Genomic DNA, 16,314 nt, shown 5'->3' on the forward strand with positions numbered 1-16,314 from the left:
TTCTTTCCACTGTTGCCTAGTCTCTTCTCTGACTTAAGCATCGGAAGGTCTTCGCCGGAGATATCTCCGGTCAGTGAGGACTTTCTTTGCAGGTGTCCGTTTCCGATGATCAGGTGACGAGAGGATTGGCCGCAACACATGAGAATAAAGATTTTCTTAGATCAAACCGATACATATAAGAAATATAAAATATAATTTAAAATTTTTCTTTTGAGATTTACGGTAATCTTCCATTGAGCGAGGCCAAATTGATTTGAGTTGAGTTGGGTTCGGTGGTGAAAGTTAACTTGATAATGTAGATTTAATAGTCCAGACCCAATCTTAAAGCAAATTGAATATGAATCAAGATTTTTTTTATTTTTTATAGATTAGACAGGAGAGCAAAGCCTCATCCCACAAAGAAAATAAGAGATATCTAAGCTTGTTCAAAATTTTCACTCATGAATCAGATTCTTTTTGGAAGGTTTAATAGGATCCAAATTCTTAAGGATGAGAAAATTTACAACTTGAATGGCACTAAACCTTACCTAGGGTTATGAAGTTGGATTTAGGCATAGAAAATGTCAATTTCATTAAAAATGAATATAGTTTAGAACTGAGATCTAGCTCATGATTAGCTCTAGATATGATTATAGTAGATTTTTTGTAAGAAAGAAAATGGGATCGATTTTTTTTCTTTTAAGAGTCATACCTTTTCGAGGCTCAAACCCCTAATCTTTTATATAGAAACAAGGGGGTGTTAATATATTATTTCACCAACTCTACTGGGTCAAATACACTTAATCCATTGGCACTCTTATTAATGCATATCGATAAACCACCCATATTCTATTTTTAGTTGGGGCTATGAGAAAAAGAATAGATGGAGGAAGAATAAATAATCTTCATTCATTGTTTGATTTAAAAAATTTTAAAAAAGATGAATGAAAAAAAAAATTGTCTATCCATCTAAGCTACTAATTCGTATCCTTCCAAATTAAGAGGATGCAACAAAAATAGATGAAATATATGAGAAGTCGAATTCTGCATTAACAAAATTATCTTTCATCATTTTTTTTGACAATTTTATAATACATATTCATTTTTTCATTCACATTATTTATATATATTTTTATTTTATCTATACTATTAATTCTATACTATTAAATTTTATAATTAAATATTTTAATTTTAATATATAATTTAAATAATTATAATTAAATAACTAATATTATCTCTTATTTTTTATTTATATTTATATTTTTGATTAATATAAAATTAATTAACTTTTAAATTAAATTATAAATTAATTAGGTATTTATATAATTAATATATATTAATTATTTAATTAAATAATTAAATTATTTATTAAATTAATTTGAATTAGAATTAAATATTCATATGATTTTTATATAATTATAAAATATAAAATTGTAATTTTATACATTATTTACTTATTTAGTATAAATAAATATTATAAATTAATAATTATAATATTTTTTTATTAAATAATAATTTAATAAAAATATCATATAAATAATATTTCTTTTTTTATTTTTTATATCTTAAATAAAAAAAAAATATTCCTATCCATCATTCCGTATCTCATCAAATATGTAAATAAATAGATATTGTTTCCATCCATCGCTCCATTTCTATCCTTCCTCTTTTCAATTCATCCTTACTCAAAGAGCCATTAATACAAAACCCTGATCCATCCCATCATTATCAAGTGTCCCATCTATGCCAACGTGAGACGCACGTGACAGTCACGTGCCCGTACGCGTCCCGTAGACCTAATAATTCCTCCAAAGCTCTCCCACCCGGCCACCCTGTTCCTCCTCTCTCTCTCTCTCTCTCTCTCTCTCTCTCTTCCCCAGCCTTTCGAAGGCCGGAGACGTTAAAAAAAAAAAAAAAAAAAAAAAGGGCAAAGGTTCTTTCCTTGACCCGATTAGGGTGGGCGAAGGCATCCCTCGCTTTCTCCTCCCCTTCGCCCTTCCCGCTCCCTTTCCCCTCTTGCAAGCAATTATCGAAGAATCGACAAGAGAAAAGGGCAAGCAAGAACCGTCCCCTTTCTCTCCTCCCATCCCTTGTTCGATTCCTGATCGCGGATCGGGACGCAGTCCTTCTTCGTCCAGGGTTAGGGCTTACGATCCCCTCGTGCCATGGGTGCTGACGGTGACTCTGTCGACGCGGGCGACTCGGCCGCTGCTGCCGCCGCCGTTGGGGATGGGGCCACCGTCCACATCCGCTCCTCCAACGGGTCCAAGTTCTCCGTCCAGACGGACCTCGAGTCCACCGTGGGATCCTTTAAGGCCGTTATTGCGGAGAAGTCCGACGTGCCGGCCGAGCAGCAGAGGTTGATCTATAAAGGCCGGATCTTGAAGGACGAACAAACCCTAGCTAGCTATGGTGAACCATTCTTGCTGATTTTTTTGACTCTAATTGGTGTTTTTTTTTTTTTTTTTGATCTACAGTAGGTGATATTGTGGTGAGTTAAGAATCATCAAAGCATAATTGTTATGTTGAATTGTTCATGAATTTGCTTATCATAGATAAGGGAGTGTGAACTCTTGAATTAATGAACGCTGTGAAGATTGTCACGGCGGTAATTTGTGATTGCCCGTTTCTGGTTGATTAGCAGTTCGTATTGACAAATAGGCAAGAAGGGCATATTTTAGATCATTGTTGCTTCCTTTATGGCAAGGTTCAGAGGATTTATTTTTCAAGAATTGATAGGTTCAGATGTTTAGGGTTTCGTTCTAATGTTGCCACATAACCCCATTTGATGGGGTGCTTTCATGTGTGAAGGAAACAACTTGCAAGGCTTGAAAAAGCCACTTTACCTGACCCACTCACCTCCCAAAAAACAAAGGCTTAACCTTGAAAGTTACTGTTCCTTTATGTATCAGGAGATATGGCGCCGCAGTAGGATGTTTTTTTCAGGGTCTGGAATGGACCAATTATATTTTTGTTGAAGAGATAAGAAGAATTGAAGTATTCTGTTCTTGGTGTGTCGAGGAGGAAGAGAAGTTTTTGGATGAGTTTGGAAGCACCTAGAAATGGGTTGGTCAAGGTTAAATACGAATAACTTCATTTTGGATGATATGGATGTGGTGGATATATTTTGGTCTGCCAAGAGTTGACAAGGTGAACCATGTTGGGTTTTAGCATACCTTGTATGGTGCAAGGGATTTCATCAATGGAATTTTTATTTTACTATTAGAGCTGCCTTACATAGCAGAAGATAAATTTGCTCTTTTAAGGAAGCCCAAGAAGCATATGGTGGTCATTTATAAATAAATAATAACTTGTTCTGGCTCTGATTAATAACAAGTCAATAGTATGTACAACAGTAGTAGTAGCAAAGAGTAATGAGGAAAATCATTGGTTTTGCTAACAAGCTTATGAGATTGGATAGTGTGATCTAGAAATGTGCCAAATGGCATTAGAAGCATTAGAAGCATTAGGGATTGCATTTCTGCAAATGGCTAATTGACACTTGTGAAGGCTTGAGAACTTTTTTTCATGAATGCGTGATTGATAATTACTAGGATTTGAAGATGAAGCTGCACTTTAGCATGATTTTGTAGTTCACTTATGACTCCTTGACTTGGTTGGAGGACATAAAGTCTTTGTTTCAGTGCCATGGAGGCTAATGCTTAGTCATACAATAGCATCAAATAGGAAGAGTTCAATCATATTTGTCTTCGTCTTCTTCTTTTTGAGTTTGTATTTTATGTATCTAAGGGATTTTTTGCCATCCACATTGCCTTATTGCTCAACAGAACTGCTTTGCTTTTTTAATTATAATATCAAAAAAGGCTGAGTTATTATGGGGACAAGACACTTCTTTGCGACCTTTATTGTCTCTGATGGGAATGTATTTTTTACTGTTCTTTATCTTGGCAGGCTTGGAGTCTGACCACACTATTCACTTGGTTCGTGGTTTTGCATCATCAACTGCATCTACTGATCAAACTTTAAGAACACCAAACAGCACTTCAGACGGTGGAAGAAGTGTTGGTTCCAATGAAGGTGGGGGCTTTGAAGCTGCTTTTGGAGGTTCACCATTTCCTGGCCTTGATGCTAATGTGCTAGGTGATAATGGAGGATCCGGTTTGTTTGGATTTGGATTGCCAGAGTTTGGTCAGGTGCAACAACAGCTGGCTCAGAATCCTACCATGATGAGGGAAATAATGAACTTGCCTGTTTTTCAGAACCTGATGAATAACCCTGAGCTACTGCATAACATGATGATGAACAATCCGCAAATGCGTGAGATCGTAGACCGGAATCCTGATCTGGCACATGTACTTAATGACCCCAGCACTCTTCGACAGGCTCTGGAAGCTGTAAGAAATCCTGAACTCATGAGAGAGATGATGCGGAACACTGATAGGGCTATGAGCAACATTGAATCTTCTCCAGAAGGATTTAACATGCTCAGGCGTATGTATGAAACTGTTCAGGAGCCATTTCTCAATGCCACAACAATGACAAGGGATGCAGGAAGTGATTTGGGTTCTAATCCATTTGCAGCGCTTCTTGGAAATCAGGGTGCCACCCAGTCTAGGGATCCGTCTCCAAACCCTTCAACTACTGGTTCTGAAGCAACGACTGGGTCTGCTGAACCAAATGCTAGCCCACTTCCAAATCCTTGGAGCAATGCTGGTAAGTTTTGCTTTTTTCACTCATTTATTCGATTGTATGTGCCTTTCGATACTTTGAAAAGTTCTTTCAATAGCAGGAGGTCCACAAACGACGAACTCAAGGTCAAGTCCTGCCAGTGATGCAAGGACTTCTGGTGTCGCTGGGTTAGGCAGGCCTGGATTACCAGAGTTGGAAAGGATGGCTGGTGGTATGGCGGACCCATCCCTCTTAAATCAGATTATGCAAAATCCAGCCATGATGCAGATGATGCAGAGCCTCCTCTCCAACCCTCAGTTCATGAATCAGGTAGCTGTTTCCTTTTAGGGTTGGAACTCTAACTGTGACCTGTCTTACCTTGTGATTGTTGATTGCCATAGATGTTAGGACTCAATCCCCAGCTCCGTAACATGGTGGAATCTAATACCCAGATGAGAGAAATGTTGCAAAATCCTGAATTTATTCGTCAGCTTACTTCTCCTGAGACACTGCAGGTAGGTCTGATCTTGCAATACTTCATGTGCTTGCATACTGGTATAAACCGTTCTTTCTGTTTCTTGCAGCAACTTCTGTCATTGCAGCGTTCACTGTTTTCCCAGCTAGGTGGGCAACAGGCTAGCTGGTAAGTGGGCACCTAAAGATTCTGTTTCTGTTTTGTTCTTCACTCTCTTTCTCTGCTGTCTCAGACACTCAGTGACCTTTTGATTTTGCCTCTCATGAAAGTTGTAACCATGATTTTCTTATTTGGTTATAATTCACCTTTTTTTTTTTTTTTTTTTTTCAATTTCCATGAAAACATTCCTTTTGTAAGATGGGTCTATTCTGGATCCATTCAGTCGAGTAGCTTGCCATGATCAGTGGACTGGATAGCATCCTTGTTTTGAATTTTCGTTCTGGCTTTTTGCTTCTATTATTTCTTAGACCTGATCAATTGCTGTTTGTGCTATCAATTGCAGGGAACGTAATCCAGGAGGCAATGGTGCAGGTAATTAAAAATGTTCAGTCATCATTTGCCTGTTGTTTGTTAGTCACTTAGATTTGATGGTATGCCCATAATTTCTATCAATACATCTTTACAAAGATGGCAGTTGTTGGTTCCATAGCATAATTCAGTATTTGTTTCAGCTTGTGGAGACCACCCGCTTAGCTCGCTAATGCCACGAGACTAAAACTCCTCTGTCTCCATTCTTACACTGGACCAAGGACTAATAGGCTTTTCATTGACAATTGAATTTATGTCATGTTGCTTTGCCACAGGCACACCAAACAGCACTGGGCTGGATTCTTTGATGAACATGTTTGGTGGACTAGGGGGTGCTGGTGGACTTGGAGTTCCTAATACTTCTAATGGTTAAATATATGATTGTTTCTTAATGTTACATGCATCTCTTTTGTTTTATGTGAAACGCCACGTGAAATATTAAAGAAATGTGTCTTTTTTGTTGTAGTGCCTCCAGAGCAGCTTTATGCAACCCAGCTGTCTCAGCTACAAGAAATGGGCTTCTTGGACACCCAGGAGAATATTCGTGCTCTGAGTGCCACTGCTGGGAATGTCCATGCTGCAGTTGAGCGGCTCTTAGGGAATATGGGTCAATAGATCACCATCATGTGTTATTGTCCATTTTGTGTAGCTCACATCCATACCCACAGTTTCAGCTTCTTCGTAATTTTGGCAAGAAATAAGTAGATATGTGTGGCCGAGAGCTGTGCAGCTTGCTATGTGGTTACTGGAACTATTGGCGCCTTTGCCGTGTCACTTTGTTGAGATTATATATATGAAGATTCTTGGTTTTTGTAGATAACACACTTTAAATACTCCTTGGACTTGTGAATTGTCTATTCCGTGTTGATTTTACCCCCGTTTCTCAATTTGGTTTTACAGTTATCCGCCATTTGCGGGGATAGGTTGGTTGATATGATGGTGTTTGGCAGGCGGTATATTCCACTGAATAAGGTGGAATAAGGTTCTTGTTCTATAGTTATGTTGCCAAATAACAGGAGTGGCCGAACTTGTACTGTTTAGCGGTTTTGTTGTCCTTGTGTACTCTTTAATCTAATCGAAAGAATGGGAGACTAATTTTGTACTTGTGATAGAATCCGAATCTGTCGTGTATGTTTGTCCTTTCATTCAAACACCAAAATTCTCCTGTGTCATGGTCTGAGCTCTATTCCTCCGCAGAATAAGTCATCAGATCTCTGTGCCCATGTGGTTTACTTCATTTGAGAACCTTCACCTTCTAATTTTCCGAAAATCATCTTTGATGGTAGTGTGAGGAACAATGATCAATTTGGTGCAGCAAGATTTATCAGACTTTAGGGATTGCTGGTGTTTCTTTCGTGTCGGATGTAACAGTCTCATTGGCTGAAAGGAGAGTAGCAAGGGAGGAGTTGATGTGTGCCATTACTGTTCTAAAGGCGGAGAATATTACATTCGCAGAAGACTCCAAAATGGCTCTCTCTTAGATTTCAGCAGGAACTCAGCATTGGGGGCTTACTCATCTACTGGTGATAGATATTTAGAGGCTTAAATCGAGTATCACTTCATGCATAATTCAAAAATATTTTCCGATAGACTAATTAAATGACTGATTGGTGGCTTCCTATATAGCTAATTATGTTCGATCCGAGTTGTGGGGTACCTTCTTTGAATTATCGGTTTATCTCGGAGATATACTGATGGCAGATGCAACTGTGAAGAGTAATTGGTCTAACCAAAAGGAAAAAAACCAAAAAAAAGGAGGTTAGACTGAAACTTTTGAGAAATTTTTGATTAAAACTGTTCATTAAAATTTGGACCATCCAATAAAAATCGATAAATTATTAAAAAATTAATTTTTTTCATTCAAAACAGCAAAAAAATGCTAGCTAGCTACTTGTTTTCATTCAAAAATTTTTTTAATAATAATTGATGTGTTAGCTTTTTATTTGATGATCCAAAATATACAATAGTAAAATAATTCTAATCAATAATTTATCAAAACCTTCGTCCAAAAAGTTGAGTTCTCTTCTCTCCCATTGATTACACCCACTTGCTCAAAATAAAAGGATGGATCCAACTGTAAATTACAAGAACTATGATTAAAATATTTTTTTCAATCTTATAACATGCAATCCTCCATGCATCTATGCGAGCAGATGCATTTCATGAGGGAAGAAATAGTCTCCACATAACATTTAGCTTTAAATGGACTTGTAGCCGAGCTAATAAAGCATGACCATTAAAATGTAGAGAGATCAGCTATGGTTTAATTGATCTACCTAAAGTCGTGTGTGGTGCTGTAAATTTACGGTGGCAGCGGCTTGGAAACTCTTCCAGATATACATCATCTCAAATTCTCTATAGTTTCTGTTGGTGCAAAATTCCACCGATATCAAAAAAACTGGAGTCGAAGGGATCACGACCGCCGTCGGGACCTGCAAGGAAAGTCTAAATCGGAGTTGGGGGTACTCCGGTAAGACCCTCCGACGCTTAAGTTAGTACTCTGCTTCAACAGAAATGGAGCACTCGAATGAAATTTTAGCAAAGTTTAGAAATAGTGCTTAGAGCTTAGAGGAGAACGTATCTGGGGGGTCTCTTTTATAGACGGGAGAGCGTAACCGATTGACAGCGACGTCCGTAACTGTCTGGTAGTGGGCCGTTCGGAGCCACGCGGAGTTTGTTACGGAGAGTAGTGGTGTCCGTTGTCGCGACTTGCCGAAGAATGGTGGGGCCACATGGAGTTTATTACAGAGAATGGAGTGGTGTCCATTGTCGTGACTTACCGGGGAGTTCGGACCAGACGGCTGAAACTCGGTTGGGATGTCTGGTGGAGCAGAATAACTCTCTGTCTTAGCAATCTAAGAGAAGTTCGGATATTTTCGAGGTTACTGACGGGTTAACTATTGTTGGGTGCCTTAGGCGTTAATGCTGCAGACGGAAGTCATCTGCTGTAAAAGTCCGAACGGAAACTTTCTGTTGAAAAAATTCAGCTGGAGTCTGATTGCTAGAGAAGTCCATCTGAAATTTATCTGATGTAGAAGCTTGTTTGAAGACTGTCCGCTGGAGAGGTCCGGTTGCATGAGGAATCCGACAGAAGGTCGATCGATAGCGAAATTCGGAAGGTGCTATAGAAGGTTGACCGAGAGAAGAGTCCGGAAGGCGTTGTGGAAGTTCATCCATTGGAGGAGTCTGGAGGACACTGTGGAAGGTCGACCGCTGGAGGAGTCAATTCTGTTGTAGAAGTTCGGATGGAGTCCGATTCTTATAGGAGTCCAGAAGGAGGCCGCTTACTGTAGAAGCTCGGATGGAGACCGATTGCCGTAGAAGCTCGGATAGAGATCGCTTATTGTAGAAGCTCGGATGGAGACCGATTGCCGTGGAAGCCCGGATGGACACCACTTATTGTAGAAGCTCGGACGAAGTCTGCTTACTGTAGAAACTCGGATGAAGTCCGCTTGCAATAGAAGTTCGGACGAAATTCGCTTACTGTAGAAGCTCGGATGAAATTCGAAAAGTGGTCGATCATTGTAGAAACTTGAATGGAGTCTGGTTACTGTAGAAGTCCTGCTGCTAAAGAAGTCCGGACATTGACAAAGTCCGAAAAAGCTCGGAGTAAAGTCGATCGTGACAGGAGGAAGTCTGGAAGAGATTCGAAGAGTATTTGATCACTGTAGAAAATCGGCTGATAGTGAAGCCCAGAGAGTATTTGGAGCAGTCCGATAGACAACTGAAGGAGCTCATTATTGGAGAAGTCCGGAGGGTACGATAGGAGTTCGTCCGTTGGAGGAATCTGGAGGACACTGTGGAAGGTCAACTGCTGGAGGAGCCCGGATGGTACTGTGGAAGCTCGGACGGCCGGGGAAAGTTCAGAAAGATGCCGCACAAGGTCGAAAGTCGGAAGAGTCCTGGGAGGGTTGGCCTCTTACGAACTTCGGTTGGGGTTATTTTATACCCAACACCAGTCCCTCTACTTCCGAGTTCGGGTTTCGAATGAAGGAAGTACAGAAAAAATTTTACAGCTGAAGTTGCCCTCATTGATTTTCGTACTCGATTGTTTTCAGATGTTTTGGCGTTTGGCGCGTCGATGCTGGAGTCTTTTCAAATCGAGGCAATCCGAAAAGATTTTTTTGGAATTTTCATTGGAGTGTCGCTCCAGGTATGGCGCAATGATGATTCTGTCAGTCGTCAGCCATCTGCCACGACGAGTGAGATACGCAGCGGTTGTAGATCGGCCAAAGGAGATCTGCAATTATTATTGTGCCGGACCCTGAGGTCTATTTAAACCCATCCCTCTCCTTCAGGGGTTTCACCTTGCCTGAGATTTTTCTTCGATCCCCTCTTCTTCTCCGAGAGCTTCGTCCTCCTCCAGCATCTCTCTCGATCTTAGGCACCCTTCAGGTCAACCTCCATCGCCTTCGCTGCCCTCCTGCACCTCTCGAACCAGCCTAGGTTAGTTTCGGAACTCTTCTTTTTCTTGCTGTTCCTCCATTTTTCCTCCTCTGCATTCCATCCGTTCGGTTTCTCCGCGAGCGCCTTGTTTCCTATTTTTCTCAATTTTTTTTGAATTTTTTGGAGTTTTCATTTGATTCAAAATGTCCTCCAACACTTCCTCCTCTGACAGTTCTAGAAGTTCATCAGAGCCCAAAAAAATAATCCTCCCAGCCGAAGTTCGTAAGAGGCCAACCCTCCCAGGACTCTTTCGGCTTTCGATCTTGTGCGGCATCTTTCTGAACTCCCCTGGCTGTCCGAGCTTTCACAGTACCATCAAGACTCCTCCAGTAGTTGACCTTCCACAGTGTCCTCTAGATTCCTCCAACAGACGAACTCCTATTGTACCCTCTGGACTTCTCCAATAATGAGCTCCTTCAGTCATCTATCAGACTGCTCCAAATGCTCTCTGGGCTTCACTATCAGCCGATTTTCTACAGTGATCGACTACTCTCCGAATCTCTTCCAGACTTCCTCCTGTCACAATCGACTTTACTCCGAGCTTCTTCCGAACTTCGTCAATGTCCAGGCTTCTCCAACAGCAGGACTTCTACAGTAACTAGACTCCATCCAAGTTTCTACAGTGGTCGACCGCTTTTCGAATTTCATCCGAGCTTCTACAGTAAGCGAATTCCATCCAAACTTCTATTGCAAGCGGACTTCATCCGAGTTTCTACGGTAAGCGGACTTCGTCCAAGCTTCTACAATAAGCGATCTCCATCTAGGCTTCCACTGCAACCGGTCTCCATCCGAGCTTCTACAATAAGCGGTCTCCATCCGGGCTTCCACGGCAATCGGTCTCCATCCGAGCTTCTACAGTAAGCGGCCTCCTTCCGGACTCCTACAAGAACCGGACTCCGTCCGAACTTCTACAATAGAATTGACCCCTCCAGCGGTCGACCTTCCATAGTATCCTCCAGACTCCTCCAACGGACGAACTTCCACAACGCCTTCCGGACTCTCCTCTCGGTCAATCTTCTATAGCACCTTCCGAATTTTGCTATCGGTCGATCTTCTGTCGGATTCCTCATGCAACCAGACCTCTCCAGCGGATAGTCTTCAGACAAGCTTCTATATCAGATAAATTCCAGAGGGACTTTTCTAGCAATCGGACTCCAGCCAGATTTTTCTAACAGAAAGTTTCCGTCCGGGCTTCTACAGCAGATGACTTCCGCCTGCAGCATTAACGCCTAAGGCACCCAACAACAGTTAACCCGTCAGCAACCTCGAAAACATCCGAGCTTCTCTTAGATTGCTGAGACAGAGAGCTATTTCGCTCCACCAGACATCCCAACCGAGCTTCAGTCGTCCGGCCTGAACTCTCCGGCAAGTCGTGACAACGGACACCACTCCATTCTCTATAACAAACTCCACATGGCCCCACTACTCTCCGACAAGTCGCGATAACGGACACCACTACTCTCCGTAACAAACTCCGCGTGGCCCCGAATGGCCCACTATCAGGCAATTACGAACGTCGCTATCAATCGGTTACACTCTCCCGTCTATAAAAGAGACCCCCCATATATGTTCTCCTCTAAGCTCTAAGCACTATCTTTAAACTTTGCTAAAATTCCATTCGAGTGCTCCATTTTTGTTGAAGCAGAGTACTGACTTGAGCATCGGAGGGTCTTACCGGAGCACCCCCAACTCTGATTTAGACTTTCCTTGTAGGTCCCGGCGGCGATCGTGATCTCCTCGACTCCAGCTTCTCCGACATCGGCGAAATTCTGCACCAACAGAATTGGCGCTAGAAGGAGGGTCTGTGTCTTCACAGGATCCTTGTTCTTCAAGGAGTACTCAACGGGACTATCTCCGATCATCTTCTTCGACATCTTCTTCTTCTTCTCCGACCAGATCCCAAACTGATGCCTCTCTGAAAGGCATCCATCAGGCGATCTACGGCCTCCATGGCCAGATCTCAGCAAGATCCACCAGCTCCGGCCTTGTCTCCAGTTTTCCAGGCTCTCCCTCCTCCGGCAACGACAGTCGGCATGGAGCAGTTCGACCTGCTGGTTCAGCAAGTCAGGGGCCTCATTGAAGCAGTGCAGACCATGCAGCAGCAGCAGCAGCAGCCGCAGACATCTGTGCGGTTGGAAAGAGCATCGTCGGAGTTTCCAAATTCGACGATTGGGCGGTCCACTTGGGCCAGTCACCCTGTATTCTCCGAAAAGGAGAAGCAGAGGATGGAGAGCCCTCTGTCTGATCATGATTCCACCCCCGGAGGGTCCCTACCTCCGTTCTGTCAGAAGATCCTCGAGATTCGCGATCAAGAGGATCTCCTGGATCAAAGATTCCAAGAGATGAATCGACGGATCAAAGAGCTCCGTCATGCTCCCCCTGCTTACGGTGAAGATATCTGTACTGATCCTCTTTTTTCTCAAAGGATTATGCAGGAACCGATCCCATCGAACTTCAAGTTCCTCCAATTTGAGAGCTACGATGGGATCTCGGATCCGGTTGACCGCTTGGAGGCTTTTCGGACAATGATGCTGCTCCATGACATGCCATACGCCATCCTGTGCCGAGCTTTCCCATCTACCTTGAACGGAGCAGCAAGAAATTGGTACTCGACATTGAAGTCGGGTACTATCTTCTCCTTTGATCAAATAAGCCACCAGTTTGCGGCTCATTTCATCAGCAGCCGACATCCTCGGAGAGGTTCGGAGTCCCTCATCAACATCAAGCAAAAGGAGGGAGAATCCGTCCGAACTTATGTCAACCGTTTTAACGCCTCCACATTAGATGTCCGAAACTTGGACCAATCAGTTGCAATGGCCGTCCTGAAGAGCGATCTTCAAAAGAATGACCTTCTATTTTTTCTGAAAAAGAAGTATTCCAGGGACTTCGCTGATTTGCTGACTCGGGCCGAAGGATATACCCGAGCAGAGAAAGCCTTCAAGCTGAAGGATGAGAAGGCCGCGAAGGAGCGGTAGGCGGGTGACTCTAACGAGCCCGCAGCTGAAAAAGGGCCGAGTGAAGCTCGACCACATTCTTGAACTCCACCCAGACACAAGCATGTTCGAACTCCCCTCCGAGCTTGTAGGCAGAGAAGCTCGGACCGTAGAGTTCGACAGAGCTCTCTCCCAGAAAGATTCCACAGCTACGTCCCTCTCAATGCTCCAAAAAGTCAAGTGCTGATGGAGATCATGGAGCAGCTGCCAAGGTCGAAAAAGTTGCGCACACACTTCGAAAAGTGCAACCCTAACAAGTTTTGCCTCTATCATCGTGACCACGGCCACGACACGGAGGAGTGTATTCAGCTCCGAGATGAGATCGAGGAGCTCATCAGATGAGGTCGGCTCAACAGATTCTTCCGACGCCGGCATGAAGGTAGGAAAGATCGACCGAGAGCCCTACCACAACCAGAGCCGCCAAGGAAGGAAGAACAGTCTGAAGATTGGCCTCCAATCAGGATCATCAACACTATCTCTGGAGGACCTCGACAGGGAGCAGCCAGTGGATCGGCCGGACCGCCCAAGCGGTAGAGGACTGAAGAATCTATAACCTTTACTGAAGAAGATGCCCAGGAGATTCAATTCTCCCATAATGATGCGGTTGTAGTTTCTTTAAATATTGCTGACTATGATGTACGCCGTATTCTTATTGATAATGGAAGCTCGATCGATATTTTATTTTACGATGCATTCTCAAAAATATCCATTTTGGATGATCGATTAGGGCCGATAAGCTCTCCATTGGTAGGGTTCATTGACGATGCTGTGCCAGTGAAAGGAGTAATAACTTTGATCGTAGTTACAGATCGGTACCCAAAATAATCTAGAGTGCAAGTGGATTTCCTGGTAGTAAAGACGCTGTCTGCCTACAACGCAATACTCGGTCAACCTGGTCTCAACGCCCTCTGAGCTGTGATATCGACCTACCATTTGAAGTTAAAATTTTCTACAGGCCAAGGGGTCGGAGAGGTCAGAGGAGATCAAGTCCTGGCAAGACACTGCTATAACATAGCCTTATAAAGAAATGGTCAGTCTGACCCCTGTTCGATTGATGGATTGGACACCCGTGACGACTTTGTTGAAGAACGGGGTGAGCCAATTGAAGATCTTGTCTCAATTTTTTTAAACGATGGGAATGAAGAGCACGTGGTGAAGATCGGCTCCAACCTGGGAGAAGAGGTACGGACACAGCTCATCAATTTTCTACAAAAGAATGTGAACATTTTTGCTTGGATTCCAACGGACATGCCGGAGATTTATGCGGAAGTTATGAAACACCGTCTAGCTGTTGATCCCAAACATCAGTCGATGAAGGAAAAAATCCGAGGCCATGCACCGAAAAGACAGAAGGCAATAGCTGAGAAAGTTGATAAACTCCTGAAAGTCGGATTCATCAGAGAAGTCAACTATCCGAACTGGGTCTCCAATGTGGTTCTCGTCAAGAAGACGAACGGCAAGTGGAGGATGTGTATAGACTTCAAAAAGCTGAACAAAATCTGTCCGAAGGATAGTTACCCTCTGCCCAGAATTGACCAATTAGTGGAGCAACCTCGAGCCACGAGCTTCTCACTTTCGTGGATGCATTCTTCGGCTACAATCAAATCAGGATGGCACCAGAGGATGAAGAAAAGACTGCTTTTATCACTGACCGTGGTCTTTACTGTTGCAGGGTCATGCCTTTTAGCCTCAAAAATGCAGAGGTGACCTATCAACGACTGGTGAACAAGATCTTCAAAGAGCAGATTGGCCGCAACATGGAGATCTACATGGATGACATGCTTGTAAAAAGTAAATCCTCAATGAACCACGTCGCCGATCTTGAGGAGACCTTCAGTGCCCTTCGAAAATACAAGATGAAGCTGAATCCAACCAAGTGCACTTTTGGAGTAACCTCAGAGAAATTCTTGGGCTTTATGATATCTAGGCGCGGGATCGAAGTAAATCCAAAAAAGATTCCTACCATCTAGGAAATGACCGCCCTGAAGTCAATAAAGAAAATTCAGCACCTTATTGGGAGAGTAGCAGCTCTGAATCGCTTCGTCTCAAGGTCGACCAAACGGTGCCTACCTTTCTTTCAGACTCTCAAGCAGCCGAAGAACTTCTGTTGGACCACTGAATGTCAGCGAGCGTTCGAACAATTGAAGAACTACCTCGGCTCACCTCCGCTATTGGTAAAGCTCAAACCTGGAAAGGAGTTGTTCCTGTACCTGGCGGTCTCCCCTATGGCTCTCGCAGCAGTTTTGGTTAAGGAAGAAGTAAAAATTTAACGGTCGATTTACTACATAAGTCGCATATTGAGAGACGTCAAAATCAGGTATACTAAGTTAGAAAAACTAACTTACATCCTGTTGATTGTAGCCCGAAAGCTCCGACCTTACTTTCAAGGGCACACCATAACACTGCTCACCAACCAGCCGATTAAGGCAGTTCTGCATCGAGGGGATACTTTCGAAAGGATAGCGAAATGGACGGTCGAGCTCACAAAATTCGATATCAACTATCGATCTCGACCGATGATAAAAGTTCAGATATTAGCAGACTTCATAGTGGAATGCACTATCCCGGAAGAAGCCGAACTTGAACGAGATGAAGCTGACAACCCAGGGCTCCAGCCGAACTCCCCCGAGGAAAGAACAGATCTCCCTGATGGTTTTTGGGCCCTCTATGTAGACAGTTCCTCCAACATGTCAAGCATGGGTGCGGGCCTGATCTTGGTCAATCCGGAAGGAATTATCACGGAGTACGCACTGCGCTTCGAATTTTCTGCGATAAATAACGGAGCAGAATATGAAGCTCTGATTGCAGGACTGAAGATCGCCAAAGAATTAGAAGTAGATCGGCTCCAAGTCTACAGTGACTCCCAATTGGTGGTGGGACAAGTCAGCGAAAACTATGAAGCTCGGGAGGACAGTATGGCCAAGTATCTCGAAAAGGTAAAAGAGATCATCCCTGCCTTTAGCAGCTTTGACATCAAGCAAATTCCAAGAGCAGAAAATACCATGACCGATCTTCTCTCCAAGTTGGCTACACTGGCTCCGGCTGAACTACCCAAGAAAATCATCTTCGAAGTTCTGAAATATCCAAGTACGGAAGAACCGCAGCTTGTAATGGAGATCAGCCATGAACCCAACTGGATTGACCCACTGGTTGCATACCTCAAAGACAGGGTTCTTCCTCGTGATGCAAAAGAAGCTCGGAAGCTTAGAAATCAGGCCTTCCGATATATCCTTTATGAGGGCAAGCTGTACAAGAGATCGTACT

The 16,314-nt window shown here is 43.1% G+C and overlaps 1 protein-coding gene across 2 annotated transcripts; it reads left to right on the forward strand.

The window, feature by feature from the left end:
• The first annotated feature begins 1,831 nt into the window (after positions 1 to 1,831).
• Positions 1,832 to 6,431, forward strand: LOC105059699 (ubiquitin domain-containing protein DSK2b). 2 transcript variants are annotated; one of them, XM_010943113.4, is made up of 8 exons: positions 1,832 to 2,391; positions 3,892 to 4,653; positions 4,727 to 4,938; positions 5,010 to 5,123; positions 5,193 to 5,251; positions 5,586 to 5,614; positions 5,887 to 5,979; positions 6,078 to 6,431. In XM_010943113.4, the coding sequence occupies exons 1-8, from the start codon at positions 2,145 to 2,147 to the stop codon at positions 6,224 to 6,226; spliced, it is 1,665 nt and encodes a 554-aa protein (XP_010941415.1). In that variant the 5' UTR covers positions 1,832 to 2,144; the 3' UTR covers positions 6,227 to 6,431. The 2 variants fall into 2 exon arrangements, with proteins under 2 accessions (XP_010941415.1, XP_010941416.1); XM_010943114.4 differs by having other exon boundaries at positions 1,833 to 2,391; positions 4,730 to 4,938.
• The last annotated feature ends 9,883 nt before the right edge of the window (positions 6,432 to 16,314 follow it).

This window comes from Elaeis guineensis, chromosome 16, assembly GCF_000442705.2.
Source record: "Elaeis guineensis isolate ETL-2024a chromosome 16, EG11, whole genome shotgun sequence".
Taxonomy (NCBI): domain Eukaryota; kingdom Viridiplantae; phylum Streptophyta; class Magnoliopsida; order Arecales; family Arecaceae; genus Elaeis; species Elaeis guineensis.

Bases quoted from the DNA above. Each gene is read 5' to 3' on its own strand.
- LOC105059699 (XM_010943113.4), top strand. From the start codon at position 2,145: ATGGGTGCTGACGGTGACTCTGTCGACGCGGGCGACTCGGCCGCTGCT. The intron at 5,615-5,886 runs GTAATTAAAAAT...GCTTTGCCACAG, and splicing joins TCCAGGAGGCAATGGTGCAG to GCACACCAAACAGCACTGGG. The intron at 5,980-6,077 runs GTTAAATATATG...TTTTTGTTGTAG, and splicing joins AGTTCCTAATACTTCTAATG to TGCCTCCAGAGCAGCTTTAT.